The 20,579-nt window shown below is 36.2% G+C and overlaps 1 protein-coding gene across 2 annotated transcripts in view; it reads right to left on the bottom strand.

Annotated features, from left to right (window-relative positions):
* The window catches only part of PRIM2 (DNA primase subunit 2), a 323,635-nt gene that overhangs the window by 250,343 nt on the left and 52,713 nt on the right, over positions 1-20,579 (bottom strand). For both annotated transcript variants that reach the window (XR_008480687.2, XM_002746677.5), the window contains exons 6-7: positions 8,801-8,890; positions 6,597-6,734 (exon numbers count right to left, since the gene is read on the bottom strand). Coding sequence is in view for 1 of the 2 variants with exons in the window: in XM_002746677.5 (XP_002746723.1) it covers positions 6,597-6,734; positions 8,801-8,890 (228 nt within the window). In the remaining variant the exon portion in view is untranslated. The remainder of the gene's footprint in view (positions 1-6,596; positions 6,735-8,800; positions 8,891-20,579) is intronic.

The raw sequence follows: 20,579 nt of genomic DNA, 5'->3' as shown, positions 1-20,579 counted from the left end.
CCAGATATAGGTGATGGGAAGGAAGGCAGCAAACCACATTGCCATGTATGTACCTATGCAACAATCTTGCATATTCTTCACATGTACCCCAAAACCTAAAATGCAATAAAATATATTTTTAAAAAAATACCAAGATCCCCCCGCTTTGAGGCCTTTTGTATTAGTGACTTTTCCTGCCTGGAATGCAGTTTCCTCTATATTTGTTCAGCTGGCTTCTTCATGTCATTTACAATATTGTTATTGTTTATTTCTTTGGTAATTGTCTCTCTCCCACTAGAATATAAGATTTATAAGAAGAAATTTCATCTAACTTGTTAAGTAGTGTATCTCTAGTACCCAAAACTATGCATGGATAAACAAATGAAAAGTTATTTATAAATAAACCATTAAATAAAAGAACTAACTATAGCTTCTAAAATTGCCATATGAAGCAGAAAAATCTATCTTTCCCTCATTTTTCCCTAATTGGTTATCAATCTATTGTATCGTAGTTCCAAATTCACCCCTTGTGCCTGCTCTGTATAGACCTTACTATACTTCCCTTTGAATATTTTATCAGAGTTTGAAGACCTAAATCACCTGGTTATACAACTCCTGACAAAGGCACAGTTACCATCAAAAGATCCTGAGAATTACAATCAGAAAACATGAGATCAAGTCAGGGCTCCAGCAATGATTAGCAGACATAATCTTGGACAAATTACTTTGTCCTCTCTCAGCTGTATTTTCCTCATCCATATAATGCATAATATAATCCCTGTCTCTCTCAGAGACTTGTAGTGGATCAACAGTATGTATAAACAGTACACTGTGAACATTAGTTGCTGTCAGTTCAATGAAATTTCACTGAGCACTAATCCTATGTGTCACATGCTACACCAGATAAAAAAATTTGAATTAAGAGAAATCCCTCACTCTCAAAAAACTTACTTTTATTGAGGAGGAAAACACATAATCAGAATAATTTAACTGGAATTTGGTAGTATACAGAATGCTATGGGAACACAAAGGAGATATATTTAGCACAATCTTGGGACTTAGGGAACGGTTCCAAGAGGAAGTGGAGCCACAGAGTTCCTATCAAAGGAGAAAGTAATATCAAATTTTTATCCATCCTAAAGCATGTTCAAAAGCCAGATAGTTACATTATAAAAGTCACATGATCACAGGTTCAGAACAAACTTTCAGATGTGATCTGGGGTAAATAAAACTCACCAATTTACAACTCTCCGAAGAACCATTCATTTCATCCACTACCAGTCATCAAGATACCTTTCAAAAAAAATCTACTTTAGGGTACTTTTTCTTATCCTTTAAGAGTATTTCCATTTATATAGCTGAAAATTTTCTTTTCTTTTTTTTTTTTTTTTAATTTTCAATTACACACTCCAAGATCAAAACCTTCCTCAACAGAAAGGACAGTAATAAAGAGACCACAGCAATAGGTTAAACTTCTATTTTGCCACAGCCCTAAATGAATCTCCTTCGCTTCCCTCCTCCTTTCCACAACTGCAGGACAGGCTCCCAGGCAACAACTCCTGCCACTCTTCTACAAAAGAAAACGTGCTCTCTGGACCTCCTCCTCTCAACCAGGATTGGCCCTGAACCACCCAGGAGAAAGTCAAGCACTGCCTGAGAAAGCAAGTCACTATCTGCCTTCTATTACACCCAAGACACCAAGGTCAGAAATCTGCACAACCTACCTGTAATCAAGACAAATCCCTTTCTTTTTCTTTCTTTCTCTTTTTCTCCTTCCTTCCCTTCCCTTCCCCTCCCTCCCTTCTTTTTCTCTTTCTCTCTTCTTCTGTTCTCTCTCTCTCTCTCTCTCTCTCTCTCTGCCTCCCTCCCTCCCTCCCACCTTCCCTCCCTCTCCTCTCCTCTCTTTCTTTCTTTCTGACAGGGTCTCACTCTGTTGCCCAAGTTGGGGTGCAGTGGCATGATCATGGCTCACTGCAGCCTTGATCTCCTGAGCTCGAGTGATCCTCCCACCTCAGCCTCCCAAGTAGCTAGGACTACAGGTGCATGCCACCACGCCTGGCTATTTTTTCTTTCTTTCTTTCTTTTTTTTTTTTTTTTGGTAGTAGAGATGAATTCTTACTATGTTGTCCAGACTGTTCTCAAACTCGAGCTCAAGCAATCCTCCCACCTCGGCCTTCCAAAGGACTGGGGTTACAGGTATGAGTCACCACACCAAGCCACAATAAATCCATTTAGAGTAAATCTAAATCCATTAAAGCTGAACACAAATATACTCAATACTCTACAATTCCATTCTTATATAACCAACAGAAATGTTTGCTAAAATGTGTTACAATGTTCACAATGGCAGTATTTGTGATAACCAAGGGGAAAAAAAAGGAAAAGCCAAATGCCTATTAACAATAGAATGGATAAATTTTGATAAAGTCAGTCAGAATTGGGCTGAATCAAAAGTCATGTAATCTGACAGAATGCAATGAAAAGAACATAGCATAACTTCTATAACAGTACTGCTTAAAATGCCTAACTTGAATCTAAATATGCAGAAACATCAGACAAATCCAAACTGAGAGATACAAAATAATTAGCTGATAATCTTCAAAAGTAATAAAGTCCATGAAAATCTGAGAGAAACTAAGAATCTGTTGCAAACTGAAGGAGACTAAAGAGACATGACAACTAAGTAACACATGTAAATTAGAACTGCATGTGGGATATGATTGAGACAACTGGTGAAACTTGAATGGGGTCTGAGGGTTAGATGGTAGTAACTTTCCAACATTAATTTTTTTATTTTGACATTTAATTGTGTTTATGCAGGAAAATGTTCTGTTTGTAGGAATTACACACTAACAAGTATTGGGGGTAACAAGACATCAGCCTAGGAACTTATTCTCAAATGGTTTAAAGAAAAAGTTACTATTTTCTACTTAATCTTCTGTAAGTCTATGATATTTTAAACTTTTTTAAAGTATTAATTTTTTAAGTATGTTTGGAGGGAGAAAAATGAGTAGAAAGGAGTGAAGGGAATTCAAAGTTTATAAATACTGTATTTCTTGTCAACAAGGTACAAAGCTTAGGTGCAGTTTGCTGAAAATAAATTTATTACAAACTTAGGAACCAAAGTTTTGTCCTTTCTCTCAGTATAGATCTCTCATCTATATCTATAAAGTAGAAAAAAATTGTAAAATTCTGCAAAAATCTGCCATATATCCTTCTTTCTACACTGAAATAGTAGAATGATACATTAAATCACAAATATACATAGATTATCTTGGCTTACCTAAAATAAAAATGAGCAGCAAGTGTAAAAATTTTTTTAAGTTGATTTTAAGGCAAATTTATAAAATAAACAGTAAAAACTTATTAAAAATTTATTTAAGCTTTACAATACACAAAATCAAAAGTAGCTTTAAAACCCCAAAAGTAAAAGAATTTCAGATTCATTTTCATAGTTAGATTAGTTAGGCACTGGGCAGCTTGGCTTGAATAGAATTATAAAGTGAAAAACTTCATATATTTAATACACGTTAACTGTCTTCTAGGTAGTAGACAATTGTTGTCTGTCCCCCAATTATCATTCTCCCCTCTCCCCATTCCTACCAATCATCCATTTTTGTTTGGAATTTTTTTTTTTTTTTTTTTAGACAGAGTTTCACTCTTGTTTACCCAGGCTGGAGTGCAATGGTGCAATCTCAGCTCACCGCAACCTCTGCCTCATGGGTTCAGGCAATTCTCCTGCCTCAGCCTCCTGAGAAGCTGGGATTACAGGCACGCGCCACCATGCCCAGCTAACTTTTTGTATTTTTTTAGTAGAGATGGGTTTCACCATGTTGACCAGGATGGTCTCGATCTCTTGACCTCGTGATCCACCCGCCTCGGCCTCCCAAAGTGCTGGGATTACAGGCTTGAGCCACAGCGCCCAGCCTTTGTTTGGAATAGTGTGGTTTCAGGAACACACTGACTCTCAGATCCCATGATCCCCCATCTAAAGGGATGACGTTAGGCTAGGTCATCCCTTAAACCACAATAACTGCTTTAGTTATAGGCATGTGTGATATGGATTAAATTGTGTCCCCCCCAAAAAAATCATATGTTGAGGTACTAACCCCCAGCACCTCAGAATGTGACCTTATTCAGAAACAGGATTGTTGTAGATGCACTTAGTTACCATGAGGTCACATTGGAGTTGAGAGGTGACTAATATCCTTAGAAAAAGGATATCCCAATATGACTGATATCCTTAGAAAAAGTAGAAATTTGGGACATGCAGGGAGAATCCCATGTAAAGACTGGAGTTATGTTGCCACAAGTCAAAGAACTACCAGAAGCTACAAAAGAGATGTGGAATAGATCTTTCCCCAGCACCTTCAGAGGGAGCATGGCCATGGTGACACCTTGATTTCAAACATCTGCCCTCCAGAACAATGAAACAATACATTTCTGCTGTTTTAAGACACCTAGTTTGTGGTCCTTTGCTATGGAAGCCCTAGGAAACTAATACAACATATGATTTAAGCCATTTTAAGCATGGTAAATACTAAGACAAAAACTAAGAACTAAGACAAAGAAACTCTTTTAAATAGTATGCTATACAGATGTAAAGCCTGACCCCATTGGTAACTATTTTTGCAATTATCAGAAAGCCAGACCGCGGATAAGGCATATGCATAAGGGTAAAGACATCTTCAGAGAAAGGGATGAAACACTCATAAGCTATGTCTGAAGTTCATACTGTATCTAGACTTCTAAATTTTAAGACTTAGCAGATTCCATTTATTGGTTAATGTAGTACAGGCTGGTTTCCTATTACCTGCAACTGGAAAAGAAAATATTAACTAATGCAGACATGGATCCAGTACCAGGATGCTTTCTGCTACCAGAGAAAGAGAATTCCACTTTTGAGTTCCTAAGTTAGTGCCTTTAAAAATTAAAACTTCATTATCCCATTTAATACAAAGTTTGATGGTTCCAGAACTGGGTTAATTCAGCAACTCAATGACAGCAACATGGACTCAAATTCTTTCCATCTTTCCCATCTCTATGCAACGAATCGGGTTGTCCTGAAGGTACCTGCCTCATCTCTAAATGACTGCAGCTGTTCCAGGTATCTCATTCAGTAACAACAATATCCAGAGGGGGAAAAAAAGACTACTTAATCCCACATGCCTATTTTTATTTTAGCAAGAAAAATTTTTTCAGAAGTCCCCAAAGAACTCATACTTTTTAGCCACAATTACATTGTTACATGTGTAGATCAACAATTTGGAAAGAAAGAAATGACTATGATCAGCTTAAAAGCAATATTAAGATGCCAGAAGTTTTCTGAAATGCATGGTGTTATTTTTGGTTGTCATGGAGAATGGGGCTATCACTGGCATTTATCAGATGACAGCTAAGACTGTCCAATATTCTGGAAAATATTTGGTTATTTCACACAAAGAAGTGTGGTCTAAAAATGTCAACAGACAGAAAATGGGTGAATAAAACTAAGAATAATAAAAGAGCAATGGCCAAATAGCAAACAAATATCAGTGTCCTCCACTGAGGTTCACACCTCTAAGAAAAGTAGTGAAAGACACTTTTCTTAGCTATAAATAGAACATAATCTAGGGTAGTAATGGACAAGTACAGAAACAGTTTAAAAGCATCAACTTTAATGATGATAAAGAAATAACAATTAGGAATGGAGAAGGAATATATTAACAGTTACTAAATATCTGTTAAGCTAGGTATTCTCATAAATTCCTTCATTAAATAAAAACAGTTAACATTTTAGTCTTCCCAAATGCCGACATAGCTAAATTATGCATATTAAGGTAATCCCAGAGAGTCAATATAAATTTATTTGTATCAGAAAATACTACAGTTTTTAACTCAGAAGGAAAGCTTGGCTTATGCTTAATCTATAATCAGTACAGCTTAAAAGAGCCATGTCATAAAACTCTGAAGTCCTCTTGTGCATGAAGTATAAAAAAAGTACTAAAAACTAGACTCAGATTAAAAGACAACTGTAAAATATGAGTTTTATATATAAAAATATGTATAGTTTTAAGATATCAACACTTAAGAGTCACACTTCCAACAAACTACTTAAAAATCACTGATCATGTCATTTACTCCACACAGCTACCTCCAAATTCACCCACTACAGAGCTATTCATTGCAGCAACAGCATATCACTGTGTTAGTACTTAAGCATTTAGATTTTCTTTTATATCTTTTTCCACCAATACCAAATACTAATTTAGAACAGAAACCTAGAAGTTATATCTACCACAGGCCACACTAAATTGTTAAGAGCCACATATGAAGTCTATTTCTAAGGAAAAAAAAAGACATGATCTTGAAGAAACCCACGGAGGTTACTCATAAAACTAATCACTCACCATTGGTATTAGTAAGATCAAAGAAAAAAATTTTAAAAACAAACTATGGACAGTAACAAATAAAAACCTAGGAGTTTTGGGATTAATAGTACAACATCATAAGTAATCTGAATATCATTACAAAAATTAAATTAACTTATTTCCTAGAGAAACATAGAACAAAACTACCAAGGGTATACAACTGAAAGTGTGAACATGTCAAACATGGACATAAAGTTAAATACTTACTGCTAAAGCCTTGGACAGTTTGGCTCTAAATTCATTCAGGATGATTGCCACAATGTCCTTAGGAGGTACGTAAGCAAAGCCATCTTCCAAGTAGACTTTCCTTCCTCGAAACAAATCCAGAGCATCAGCAAAAGGGATCTGATTAAGAGTGAAATAGGGAAAATAAGTCAGCACCTGTCATTAAATCCTCCAAAGCCTTTGTATGTATTAAGTATAAACAAAGAAATTCATTAGTCTAGCAGAGTCAAAAGAATAACAAAATGATTGATTCATCCTCCTTAAAACTCAACAGCATTAGGAAAGAGTGGCAGTACAAAAATACATTCATTTCATAGTTGACGCTTTGAAAAATAGCAACACTAAAAGGCCAAGTTGGAATGCTTTCTTTTATTTCTTAACCTCTGAATTTACCAAACATAATCCCCAGGATTTCAAACTCTTAACTTCAGACTTCTACACATGTTGCATTCATCTCACGTGATATATCCCACATTTTATTCTGCATCAGATAGAATCCTAATTGGTAAACAACATTGGTAATTACCTAATTGCTAAACAACAGTGCTAAAAATTACTTAATAAGTAAAGTAATTCCAATTTTTTCATCTGTGTTTCCATTCTTATTCCAGAGAAATATACTGAGAAAGCTAATCTCAATCCTAAGAAATAGAAATAACAAGCATTCAGTTTTGCTATGAAAATAAGTATTTGCCCCAAGAATTTATTTTTAAAAGTACTTAGATTTTTTTAAGCCCTATGAACAATCCTAAAATACTAAGAGATGAGCAAAATATGTTATTAGTAAACTGTAAAACTCATCTTTACTCTCCAATACAGAGTTTTTCTTTTTTAAAAAAAGAGGTTAAAAAATTAGGTGAGAAACGATTCCCAAACTGCCTATTCATCCAAGTTTTAAGGATAAATTAAATATAAATGCATACAATTTTCTATACATCCAATGACATCTCACACTATAAACAGTATGTTTTCAAGCAACTTTTGATTAATTCATCAATTTCTACAACTTCAAAACAGTCCCTGCCCTCATGGGCACACATAGAAAATCAAACAGCCCTACAAGTCAGTACTGTGTGACACTGCACCAAACAGATGGCTTACACAGGACATATCAGAGGAGCAAGTAAGAGGGTTTATTGCAATAATATACGCAAAAAAAGGGAACAGAAGCTTAAAACATGAATTCTATTCGAAGTTCTGATACTGACCAGACTTATAATTTGGTAAATCTAATGAATCCCTCTAAATCTCAGCAGCCAGATCTATAAAACTGAGAGAGGGGAGAAAGAGATGGACTAACTGACCCTTAGGGATTCTTTAGCTACAATATTCCATGCTTCTAGCTTATTAAGGTGGTCACAGTGGAAATAAAAATGTGCAAGTAGAAGCAAAAGATGATGTGAAGGCACACTAGCTGGAAATGTGTGCTGTAAGAGAAATAAATGTTGATCCCTACACTCTAAGCTTGAAAGGCTGACTGAATGATGGCCCAACAGTCAAAACAAAGAAGCTGGAATGGAGGGATTTTAAACTACTGGCACTCACTCATCGTAATTAGCACATTCTTTTCAAAGAAAATTGTGGGGTGGCAGTTGTCAAATTGTGAAATGAATATAAGCTCTTTCCTCTTCCCCTTTTGGAAGGGTTTGTGTGAAGTAGCTATCCGCACTGAGTGGGGAGGGGAAACCAAGGTGGTCCAGCACAGGATGGTGCAATCTGAGTAGGTTAAGGAAGGCATTCACATAGGAAAAAAGTAGGCTTACAATGTCAGATCCCAAATAGAATGACAGAGAGATGATGAGGCAAGACAGCATGATGTCAGAGGCAAAGAGCAGCCAAGGGGACTTCCAAACAGAGTGTTGGGCCAAATGCATGATGAGGGTTTCCTGGCAGGGGACAGCCCAGTGCAGGGTGTAAGAAGCCAAACAATGCAAGGAGGGTATTCCTTTAGGAAAAGAGCCTGCAGTGGGGGTCCAGAGCCCAAGCAGGTTTGGGAATGCATCTGTGGAAGGTGACACCCCAGGAGAGAACACTGGCAAACCCTTAGTGCAATGAGGACAGTATGTGTACAGGAGAAGGAGTAGCTGTGGTGATGAGAAGCTATAAAAATGGATTTTATATCTACATATAAAGCTCAATGTGACATATTTAACAAAACCTAGGAAATATTTTACATGTTTACATACCTTATAAATGGACTCCTGCTCCAACTTTACATTTAAATTTGATGAGGCAATAATATCCTTTTCTCGAAGAGTCTTCTCTTTATCACTTATCTAAAAAAACATATTTTAAGCTGTTATAAATATCTGAAGTCCTCATTCAGATTCAATAAAACAATTTCCTGTTTTAATGCACACTGTATACTTATATTAAAAACTGTAAAACCTTGGTATCACAAATCAGTTCTAACATTTCTGAATCATTATCATTAGCAAAGACAAAAGAGAGAAAAAAACCTAAATTAAAATTTCTTTCAAATTTTAATGCTGTTAATTTCTTCAGAAATTTTTTGAGGTATACCTCTGTTAAGGTATACCTCAAAAGAACAGTAGCAGACAAAGAGAAAATATTTTAATGAGAAAAAGGAAAACACTTACCATAAAAACTCAGATTAATGTAGAATAAAAATGAGTATTATCCTTATTCAGGTTATGTTAATTTCTTAAAATATCCTAATTGAGGTTAGTGCGCTTTAACTATTTTTCAATTTTCTAGCCACATAAGATAATTCCAAACTTAAAACACTAGTTTTTCTAAGAACAACTATAAATCTATTATCTCAGACTGATTATGGCTTTAAGAAGATTGATAGATCTGACTAGTAAAAGTATTAAACTTCTATACCAAAACATATTTCTGTAAATGAAGATGAAATATAAGTAACAAACTGAGAGAAATATTTACATCATCTGATGTGTGAGTTAGCCTCAGTAAACTCCTAGTTGGCCATATACAAGTATTAAAACATGAACAGCTAAGAGTTATATAAGTAAAAATAATGAATGCTAAATTAAAATAATAATGTGTAGTATTTTCCACCTGTCAAAATGGTAAAAGTTAAAAATATTTAGAATATGCAGTGTTAGGACAATCTTTGTGTACCAACACATTGATAATATATATCAAATAGCCTTTAAAAATTCAGGTTGTGGGGCTGGGCATGGTGGCTCACACCTGTAATCCCAGCACTATGGGAGTCCGAGGCAGGTGGATCATGAGGTCAGGAGTTCAAGACCAAACTGGCCAATATGGTAAAACCCCATCTCTACTAAAAAACACAAAAATTAGCTGGGCATAGTGGCTCATGCCTGTAATCCCAGCTACTTGGGAGGCTGAAGTAGGAGAACAGCTTGAACCAAGATCCACAAGGCTGAGGTTGCAGTGAGCCAAGATTGTGCCACTGCACTCCAGCCTGGGCTAGATACATGTCCAACATGTATCTAGTTAAATAAACTGCAGCAGAACTTGCTGTTTCAGTAAAGCAGGCTGTATTACTCAGGTCAACCTCTTAGAGAAAACCAAACAAAACACTGATACATTTTTTAAAACATCTTTACAACACAGAAAGTTAATGTACGAAGTCAGGCCCACATAAAGTGGGATATCTGCTCAAATGATGTAGGATATCAGGGAATCGCAAGCCTTTATCTTGTTTTAAGGTGGTATCTGATTCAAATGCCCAGGCACCTCAAAAAGGCAAACTCAAATCCTCTCTGGAGGAGCCTTCACAGTATGCCTCAAAGTATTCCTACAAATAAATTTTCAGATACAATGTCAAGCACACTGTTTTATAACAAGGTGTACAAAAAAACTACACTTTATGAACGAAACAATAGAGAACTCACAAAGTATACAGATAACTATGCTACCATGTGTACAGAAATAAAAGACAAGCAAAATCTATATGAAGTAGAAACTATAAAAAATGATTTTTTTTTTTTAAGAAAAAGGCTGGGCATGGTGGCTCACATCTGTAATCCCAGCACTTCTGGAGGCCAAGGTGGGAGGATCACTTGAGTCCAGAAGTTTGAGACCAGACTGGACAACACAGTGAGACCACATCTCTACAGAAAAAAAATTAAAAATTGGCTGGGTGTGGCAGTGCACACTTGTAGTCTCAGCTACTTGGGAGGCTGAGGTGGGAGAACTGTTTGAGCCCAGGAGTTAAAGGCTGCAGTAAGCTATGATCACATTACTGCACTCCAGTCTGGGTGGTACAGAGAAGAAGAAAGAAGAAGAAAAAAAGAAGAACAGGAAGAAGGGAGGAAGAAGAAGAATAAGAGGAAAAGGAAGAAGTGGAGGAGGAGGAAGAAGAGGAAGAAGAGGAGGAGAAGGGGGAAAGGAGGATGAGGGGGAAGAGGAGGAGAAAAAGCTTTCTGATGTGCTGTTTTATATGACTGAATGCAACCTGGGTTTTCATTAAAAAGGTTCCAAACACACATTTTGTGGAATCTAAGAAATTACATTTCTAGCCCATTGAGCCCTTACAAAAATATACAAATATCCAACCCTAAGACCTAAAATCAAGCAATGTGTGAAAAAGCTTTGTGATGTGCTGTTTTATATCACTGAATGAAACCTGTGCTTTACTAAACAGGTTCCAAACACACATTTAGTTGAATATAAGAAATGACATTTCAGAGATTATTAGGCCTATATAAGAAAAAAAAGGGAAAAAGGAAAATAAATTCTAGAAACAGACAAAAAAATTTAGGCACAGAAATTTAAAACTCAATGGAGTCATGAAGAAACCCCTGAAATTCTGGTAACTGAACAATTACTTGAGGATGATCCAGAACCTTATCAGCCTTCACATGGATCTGCTGCCCATTTTCAACTTATCTAGTGAGTCTGAGATCTCAGATCCCAAATTTAGATTAAAGTTGCCCAGGACTAGCAATGATCCCAAGCCAACGAACAGATGAAAACCCTTCTAGAAAGATATAATCCTGCTAAGCATCAATATAGTTCACAAATAACTTTCCAAACACAATCTCCAGCATACAATGGTAACAAAGCACACCAGGAAATGAAACTCCATGAATAAAAACCATATACATAAGGACAAAAAAAGTATCAAGATTGAAAAAGAAGAACAAAAACTTTCTCTTTGCAGATTATGTTATTTAGTATACTCAGAAAATCCAGAAGAATTCACGATAAATTATTAAAACTGCTGGCCTAATTGAGTAAGGTTTCTGGATTCAACTATAGAAAAAATAATTGTATTTCTATATTCCAGCAACAAAATGCAGTAATGGAATTTTTTAAGCTACCATTTATAATAGAATTAAAACTATCAAGGATATAGCAATAAGTTTCTAACAAAATATATGCAAGGCCTTTACCAACAAAAATATAAAATCTTACTGAGAGAATCTAGAAAAAAATTAATATAGATATCCCTAAACATCAACCAGAAAACTTAACATTGTAAGTGTTTTAAACCTCTTCAAATTAACCTATAGATTCAATACAATCCCAAACAAAATCACAATAGCTTTTGTATATGCCTCTGTGTGTGGAAATTTATAAGCTGGTTGTAAAATGTATAAGAACATGCAAAGGGCCAAGAAGAGCCAGGACAGAAATAACAAAAAAAAAAAAAGAGTCAATATAATAGAAAAATGAACAAAAGACGTTAACAGTCACCTTACAAATGAGAAACTTCAGAGAGTCAAAAAATATATTAAAAGATGCTCAACCTCCTTAGTCATCAGGATTTGAAACCATAATGGAAACCTAAATGACGTACCATTACATGACAATTAGAATGGTTAAAATATAAAAATGGCCAGGTATGGGAGTTGGCTTCTGCAATCCCAGCTACTTGGGAGGCTGAGGCAGTTGGATTGCTTGAGGCCAGGAGTTTGAGACTAGCCTGGGCAACTAAGTGAAACCTCTCTCTCTCACAGGGTCTTGCTTGTTCACCCAGGCTGCAGTGCAATGGTATGATCACGACTCACTGTAGCCTCAACCTCCTGAGTAATTGGGACTACAGACACGAACCACCATGCCCAGCTACTTATTTTTAAATTTTTTAAATATTATTTTATTTCTTCTTATAGAGATGGGATCTCACTATGTTGCCCAGGCTGGTCTCAAACTCCTGGGCTAAAGGGATCCTCTCACTTTGGCCCCTCAAAGTATCAGAATTACAGGTGTGAGCCACCATGCCTGGCCATTTTTAAAATTTTTTATAGAGACGGGGTCTTACTATGTTACTTAGGCTGGTCTCAACTACCTGGAATCAAGTTATTCTCTCACCTTGGCCTCCCAGTGTGCTAAGATTACAGGCATAAACCATGATATGACCAACCTAAAAAAACAATTTTTTAATTAGTTGGATGTGATGGTGTGTGCCTATAGCCCCAGCTGAGGCAGGACTATAGACACACATCATCACATCCAGATAATTTTTTAAAAAGGCTGAGGTGAGAAGATCTCTTGAGCCCAGGAGTTTAAGGTTACAGTGAACTATGATCATAACACTACTCTCTAACCTGGGTGATAGAGGAAGGGTCAGCATCATCCTCATACCAAAACCTGGCAGAGATACAACCAAACAAAAGAAAACATTAGGCCAATATCCTTGATGAACACCCATGCAAAAATCCCCAACAAAATACTTGCAAAACAAATCCAGCAGCACATCAAAAAGCTTATCCACCATGATCAAGTTGGTTTCATCCCCAGAATGCAAGGCTAGTTCAACACACACATATCAATAAACGTGATCCATCATAAACAGAACTAAAGATAAAAACGACATGATTATCTCAATAGATGCAGAAAAGGCCTTCAATAGAATTCAACATCCTTTCATGTTAAAAACTCTCAATAAACTGAGTATTAAAGAAACATATCTCAAAATAATAAGAGCCATATATACAAACTCACAGTGAATATCATATGGAATGGGCAAAACCTGGAAGCATTCCCACTGAAAACCAGCACAAGACAAGATTGCCCACTCTCACCACCCGTATTCAACATAGTCTTGAAAGTTCCAGCCAAGGCAATCAGGCAAGAGAAAGAAATAAAGCGTATTCAAACAGGAAGAGAGAAACTCAAACTACCTTTGTTTGCTGATGACATGATCCTATATCTAGAAAACCATATTGTCTCAGCCCAAAAGCTTCTTAAGCTGATAAGCAACTTCAGCAAAGTCTCAGGATATTAAATTAACATGCTAAAATCAGTAGCATTCCAGCCAGGCTAGGTGGCTTACACCTGTAATCCCAGCACTTTGGGAGGCCAAGATGGGTGGATCACCTGAGGTGAGAAGTTCATGACCAGCCTGGCAAACATGGCAAAACTCTGTCTCTACTAACAATACAAAAATTAGCCAGACATGGTGGTGCACACCCGTACTCCCAGCTATTCAGCTGGTTGAGGCAAGAGGATTGCTTGAAACAGGGAAGCAGAGGTTGTAGTGAGCCAAGATAATACCACTGCAGTCCAGCCTGGGCAACAGAGTGCGACTCTGTCTCACAAAAAAAAAAAAAATTCACTAGCATTCCTATACACCAGCAATAGCCAAGCCAACAGCCAAATCAAGAAGGCAATCCCATTAACAATTGCCACAAAAAGAATAAAATACTTAGGAACACAGCTAAAAAAGAAAGTAAAGGAACTCTTCAAGGAGAACTACAAACCACTGCTCAAAGAAATCAGAGATGACACAAACAAATGGAAAAACATTCCATGATCACGGACAGGAAGAATCAGTATCGTGTAAATGTCCATCCTGTCCAAAGCAATTTATAGATTCAGTGCTAATCCCAGCAAACTACCATTGACATTCTTCACATAATCTTGTTAAAAAACTATTTGAAAATTCATATGGAACCAAAAGAGAGCCCAAATAACCAAGGCAACCCTAAGCAAAAAGAACAAAGCTGGAAGTATCACACTACCTGATTTCAAACTACACTACAGGGCTACAGTAACCAAAAGAACATGGCACTGGTATAAAAACAGGCACATAGACCAATGCAACAGACTAGAGAAACCAGAAATAAGACCGCATGTCTGCAACCATTTGATCATCAACAAAGATGACAAAAATAAGCAATGGGGAAAACATTTCCTATTTAATAAATGGTGCTGGGAGAACTGGCTAGCATATGCAGAAAATTGAAACTGGACCCCTTCCTTATTCCATATATAAAAATCAACTCAAGATGGATTAAATACTTAAATGTAAAACCTAAAATTATAAAAACCCTAGAAGAAAATCTAGGCATTACCAATCAGGACATAGGCACAGACAAGATTTCAAGATGAAGACACCAAAAGCAATTAAAACAAAAGCAAAAATTGACACATGGGATCTAATTAAACTAAAGCACTTCTATACAGCAAAAGAAACTATCAACAGAGTAAACAGACAACCTAAAGAATAGAAGAATATTTTTGCAATCTATACATCTAACAAAGGTCTAATATCCAGCATCTATAAAAAAACTCCAATTTACAAGAAAAAAAAAAACATTAAAAAGTGGGCAAACAACATGAACAGACTCTTCTCTGAAGAAGACATACATGTGGCCAACAAACATGAAAAAAAAAAACTCATGTCAGTGCTCATTAGAGAAATGAAAAGCAAAACCACAATGAGGTACCATCTCACCCCAGTCAGAATGTCTATTACTAAAACGTCAAAAAACAACAGATGCTGGTGAGGTTGTGAAGAAAAAGAAATGCTTTTACACTGCTGATGGGAGCATAAATTAGTTCAACCATTGTGGAAGACAGTGTGGTGATTCCTCAAAGACCTAGAAGCAGAAATACCTTTTGACCCAGCAATCCCCTTACTGAGTATAAATCATTTTATAATAAAGATACATGCATACATATGTTCACTGCAGCACTGTTCACAATAGCAAAGACATGGAGTCAACCCAAATGCCCATTAATGATGATAGACTAGATAAAGAAAATGTGGTACATATATACCATGGAATAATATGCAGCTATAAAAAGGAACGAGACCATATCCTTTACAGGGACATGGAGGGAGCTGTAGGCCATTATCCTTAGCAAACTAACACAGCAAAAGAAAACCAAATACCACATATTCCATATGTTCTCACTTCTAAGTGGCAGCTGAATGATAAGAACACATGGACACATGGTGAGGAACAATACTCATTAGGTCTTTTGGAAGGTGGGAGGTGAGAAGAGGGAGAGCATCTGAGGCTGGGCTTAATACCTCATACACCAGTTACTATATGAAAGTTGAAATACAGCAGAGGAGGAAGTTTGGGTGTGTCAATCTAGCAGATTATTCAAAAGTTGATGATGATTGAGATCCATGTGTACTATCTACTGGTTACTAAACTAACCATTTTACTTATACTCTCCTTTAATCCTACTAATAACCCTACATAGTAGATATTATCTTAGTTCTACAGCTAATTAATATGAGTAAAAACCAAACTGGATTTCTAACCAAAGTCTATCGAATGCTAAGATCCACTAGGTCAAGTGGTCTCCAAACAAATACAGATACTACTTTGCAGGAAAGTTGAACAAACATGTAACATCAAAAGCAATGGAAGACAAGACAAGGTCATCAACCGGAAACTTTCACTTCCTCTTTAGTGAAGAACAAGATAAAGATACAGAAACTAAAAATGTAATACAACTAAATGCCATGAGAAGTTGGTTTTTGTTTTGTTTTGTTTCGTTTTTGTTTTTGTTTTTGAGATGGAGCCTAGCTCTGTCACCCAGGCTGGAATGCAGTGGCATGATCTCAGCTCACTGCAACTTTGGCTCACTGCAACCTCTGCCTCCCGGGTTTAAGCAATTCTCCTGCCTCAGCCTCCTAAGTAGCTGGGATTACAGGTGCATACCACCACATGCGGCTAATTTTTGTATTTTTTAGTAGAGACGGGATTTCACCATGTTGGCAAGGCTGGTCTCGAACTCCTGACCTCATGATCACCCGCTTAGCCTCCAAAACTGCTGTAATTACAGGCATGAGCCACTGTGCCCAGCACCATGAGAAGCTTTATAGGTAAAAATTTTAAAGGGTATGAGGGCACAAATTACAGATAATCAATACTCATTCTAGAGTACTTAAATTGAGATTTAGTAATAGCAAATATTTCCCTAAGAGCTAAAGCCAGATTACTTTGTTTTAGTATTTGCTTTGTTTACATACATCTCTGTTGACAGTAACTTCTCTACTTAATTACTATTTACCTCTCACTTTGCATTCCATAAGGGAAATCCTCTGAAACTCAAATAGGCAAGCAGACACACACAGCAGAGAATATCTGAGAGGAAGTAGCTATTTTAAGTTTTAGAGCCAAGCTATAATCTTCAAGCAGCAATTAATAAAGGAAGAAACTGATCAGGGAGCTCAGCGAAAGGAGAAAAAATTTTCATGTCTTCATGATGGTCTTTCATTGCTTTTTAAGTCAGCATCTAATTTAAATACAAAATTATATTTCAAATTTTCCCAGTAAACATTTATCTGAAATTAAATATAATTTTAATATACATACCTGTGTTTCCCACCATTAATAATAATTATAATTGATTACATGTATTGTTTTTTGCCCAAATAAATCTTGCCTAGATCTGGCAAAACTGAAGCTGAAGCTAAATGTGTTAATCTGTCGTAATCCTTTTATAATCACTTTTTACACAGCAATAAAGAAATTAGTATCTTTGGACATACAGATGTTTGTCCTAATGTTATTTTAGCTTCTAACTATACAAATCCCATATCAATATCTATGTTCCACTAAAACTTCACCAGCATAATATAGTATCTAACCTTTCCCTAAATTCAAGCATTTGTGTTACCAATACCACAGTTGTTTCTAACTTAGTAAGCAATTAACTGTTTACCAAGTAAATGTCAGGAAAGCACCCATCAGTTCAACTGTCACACAACGGAATACTTTAGCTACAAGAGACTTTACTTCTCCAAATAGTCTTCCACCTTAGAAATATACAAGATATAATTTTGGAGGAAAAAAAACCTCACAAACTTAAATAAAAATTACAGTTTAATGCAATATTTCTTCTCATTGAAATCTACCCCACCCAAAGAAGAACAAAAGCTATCTACTCTTGCGCAGATTAGATGTTACAGATAAAATTCTGGGCCAGGCACAGTGGCTTACGCCTGTAATTCCAGTACTTTGGGAGGCTGAGGCGGGCAGATCACTTGAGGTCAGGAGTTTGAGCTCAGCAGCCTGGCCAACATAATGAAAGCCCGTCTCTACTAAAAATACAAAAATTAGCCAGGTGTGGTCACACATGCCTATAATCCCAGCTACTAAGGAGGCTGAGGCAGGAGACTCCCTTGAACCTGGGAGGCAGAGGTTGCAGTAAGCTGAGATGGCACCACTGCACTCCAGCCTGGGTAGCAGAGTGAGACTCTGTCTCAAAAAAAAAAAAAAGTTATAGACAAAATTCTAAGGAATTCAAGGTGTTTCTAAACTTTTCACCGAAAGTAAGCAAATAAACTCAAAATCATGCTCATTTGATCTAAATTTCATGTTACTTCCTGTTTCATGGCCTATGAGCAAATATTCTGGTTTTCTTTGGTGAATTTAAAAATGCATCCATTTGTCAAACACATTCTAAATCTTCATTTATCTATTTAGTTATAACCAAAATGAAAATGGAAAAAATACCACAATTCTCATTGAAAAATGTAGGATGACTGTCTGAAACTTTACTATTAAATAATTAGTATAAACTACTATTGACTTCATTATTTCAAATTCCTAAAATAATCTTGAGTACTCTCTTTTCTCCTGCTTTCTCCTTAAAAACTAAAGGAGAAAATATACGCATATTTCATTTATTTAGGTCCTCCTAAATGAGATTACCTGCTGCATACCTAAGAAAAACACTCATTCTCTGAAAGAGCAAGACAAGATAAAATGGCTTCCTGCTTCTTCTGACAAAGAATATGAGTAAAAACAGATACAGTGGAACAATTATAATAGCAGAGTAAACTAGGAGAGAGAATAGTTTTCAAAATCATAGAAACCTGTCTTCGAATCCTAAACAGGTTTGGTAACCTCTTTACACCTCAGTTCCTTCAGGGATAAAATGAAGGAAATCATACCTATCTCATGTAACTTTTGTTGGGATTAAATAAAGTACGTGAAGTGTCTACAAAGTCCTACCATACAGCACACCTTTAATACATGGTAAACACTTGTTATTACTACCTGTAATTTACATTTTGATTAGTTTCTATATTTCAGGCATTTTCCCCAAGTAAAAAAGTGAAATGTTTACTGCAACTGACACAGTTTCTATAAACTTGTCATTTCATTAAACTAACACAGGACTTGGTCTATAGGGGTATTCAAAATAACTGAAAAAGTCAGCTATGTTATCATTGCAGCATCTTACAAGCAAGGTGTAGTATGCTTCCTCCTAAAGTAAACATCCTCTAAAAAGAGATGTATAACAAATGGCTCAACGTGGAACTCACATTTTGAGTGACTTACATTACTATTTTAGAGATGCTCAATCTTCACTCTGATTAATTTTCAATCAACAGAGACTCTGAACATTCTAGCTTTGAAGTTCTGCTCTTGCCACCACTACTCATAATTCCCCACATCTCAATCCCTATTATTCATATGCACCCACTCAAGAGTCAGTACCTGAATGTTTCAAATAGCAGTACATGATATAATGGTATAACTTTTTTATCAAGTAAAAATCACACTGGGTTTTTAACTATTTTGGTAAAGTTATATTTCCATATTCCAAAATCATGTTATTTTATATGCTGTCTTGCTAATAGATTAGGGATTTGGGCTATGTGTCTTTTTCTTTTTTATATTCTTCATCAAACCAGGAACGGGGAGAGGCAATTTCACTATGTCGAAATCCTGAAAACAGATTAAGGAGAAGCTCTGGAGAAGCAAATACTCTACACAGCACATAGAAGGATAGTGGATTTCTGTATAGACTATTACTATTCACCCTGTACAGAGTCCCTCACTGAGGAAGAATTACACATCTCCTACCTGCTGAACTAAGGTGTAGCCAAGTGACTTGCTATGGCCAGTGAAATCTGAGCAGAAGTGATGTGTGTCATTCCTAAGCAAAAGCTTTCTGAGGTTTCTGAGCAAGTTCTCTCATCCTTTTGCTGCAGCAACTGGTGAAATTCCATATACAGAGCTACTGGATCTGCGTGAATCCAGAGTCAAAATTACCCACAGCAGGGTTGTAACCGGCCCATGAAGACACATAAGATGAACAAGGAACAAACCTTTCTATAAGTCACTGAGGTATGGGGTCATTACCAATGCATAACCTAACTTGCAATAGTGATCTCCATCTTTGCAACATACACTGTCATCAATAAAGTGTTTTCAGCACAAACTTCCAATATATGTATATATATTTACAAATTATATGCATGTATTACCGCACATTCTGCACTTAAAACATGCCATACCCATGCCCAAAATGTGGAAGGGATGAGACTAAAAATATATGTTGTATTATTTATTTCCTTCCCACATTCCCAAAAGATAATCTTGGGGATGCCATTTTGGAACCACTGGTCTAATACACTGGCCTCTAAAGTAAACATAAAAATAAAGCTTCCCAGAGATTTAAGCTTCTATAAGCTTCCAATCAACAATACTCAATCACGGTTATAAATAGTTTGGATAAGAGTCTTCTATTTGAATCCACACAGCTCTCTTAGACCTTGCTCATTAAATAAGTATGTACATTATTTGCTAGTAAAGCTTTTTAAAATTACAGATTCCTGGTGCCACCCATACCTACAGATTGAAGCCCTGAGGTGTAATTTTTTTTAAAGTCCATTAGTGGTTCTGGCATACATCACTGGTCTAAACAACATACGCCAGGAATAGAATCTACTTTTCTAAAATAAATGTATAATATATACACACACACACACACACAATAAAACAATTAGGAATCATTTCTTTTATT

Source organism: Callithrix jacchus, chromosome 4, assembly GCF_049354715.1.
Source record: "Callithrix jacchus isolate 240 chromosome 4, calJac240_pri, whole genome shotgun sequence".
Taxonomy (NCBI): Eukaryota; Metazoa; Chordata; class Mammalia; order Primates; family Cebidae; genus Callithrix; species Callithrix jacchus.
Note: the sequence above shows the minus strand (reverse complement) of the source record. Positions and strands in the feature narration are given on the sequence as shown.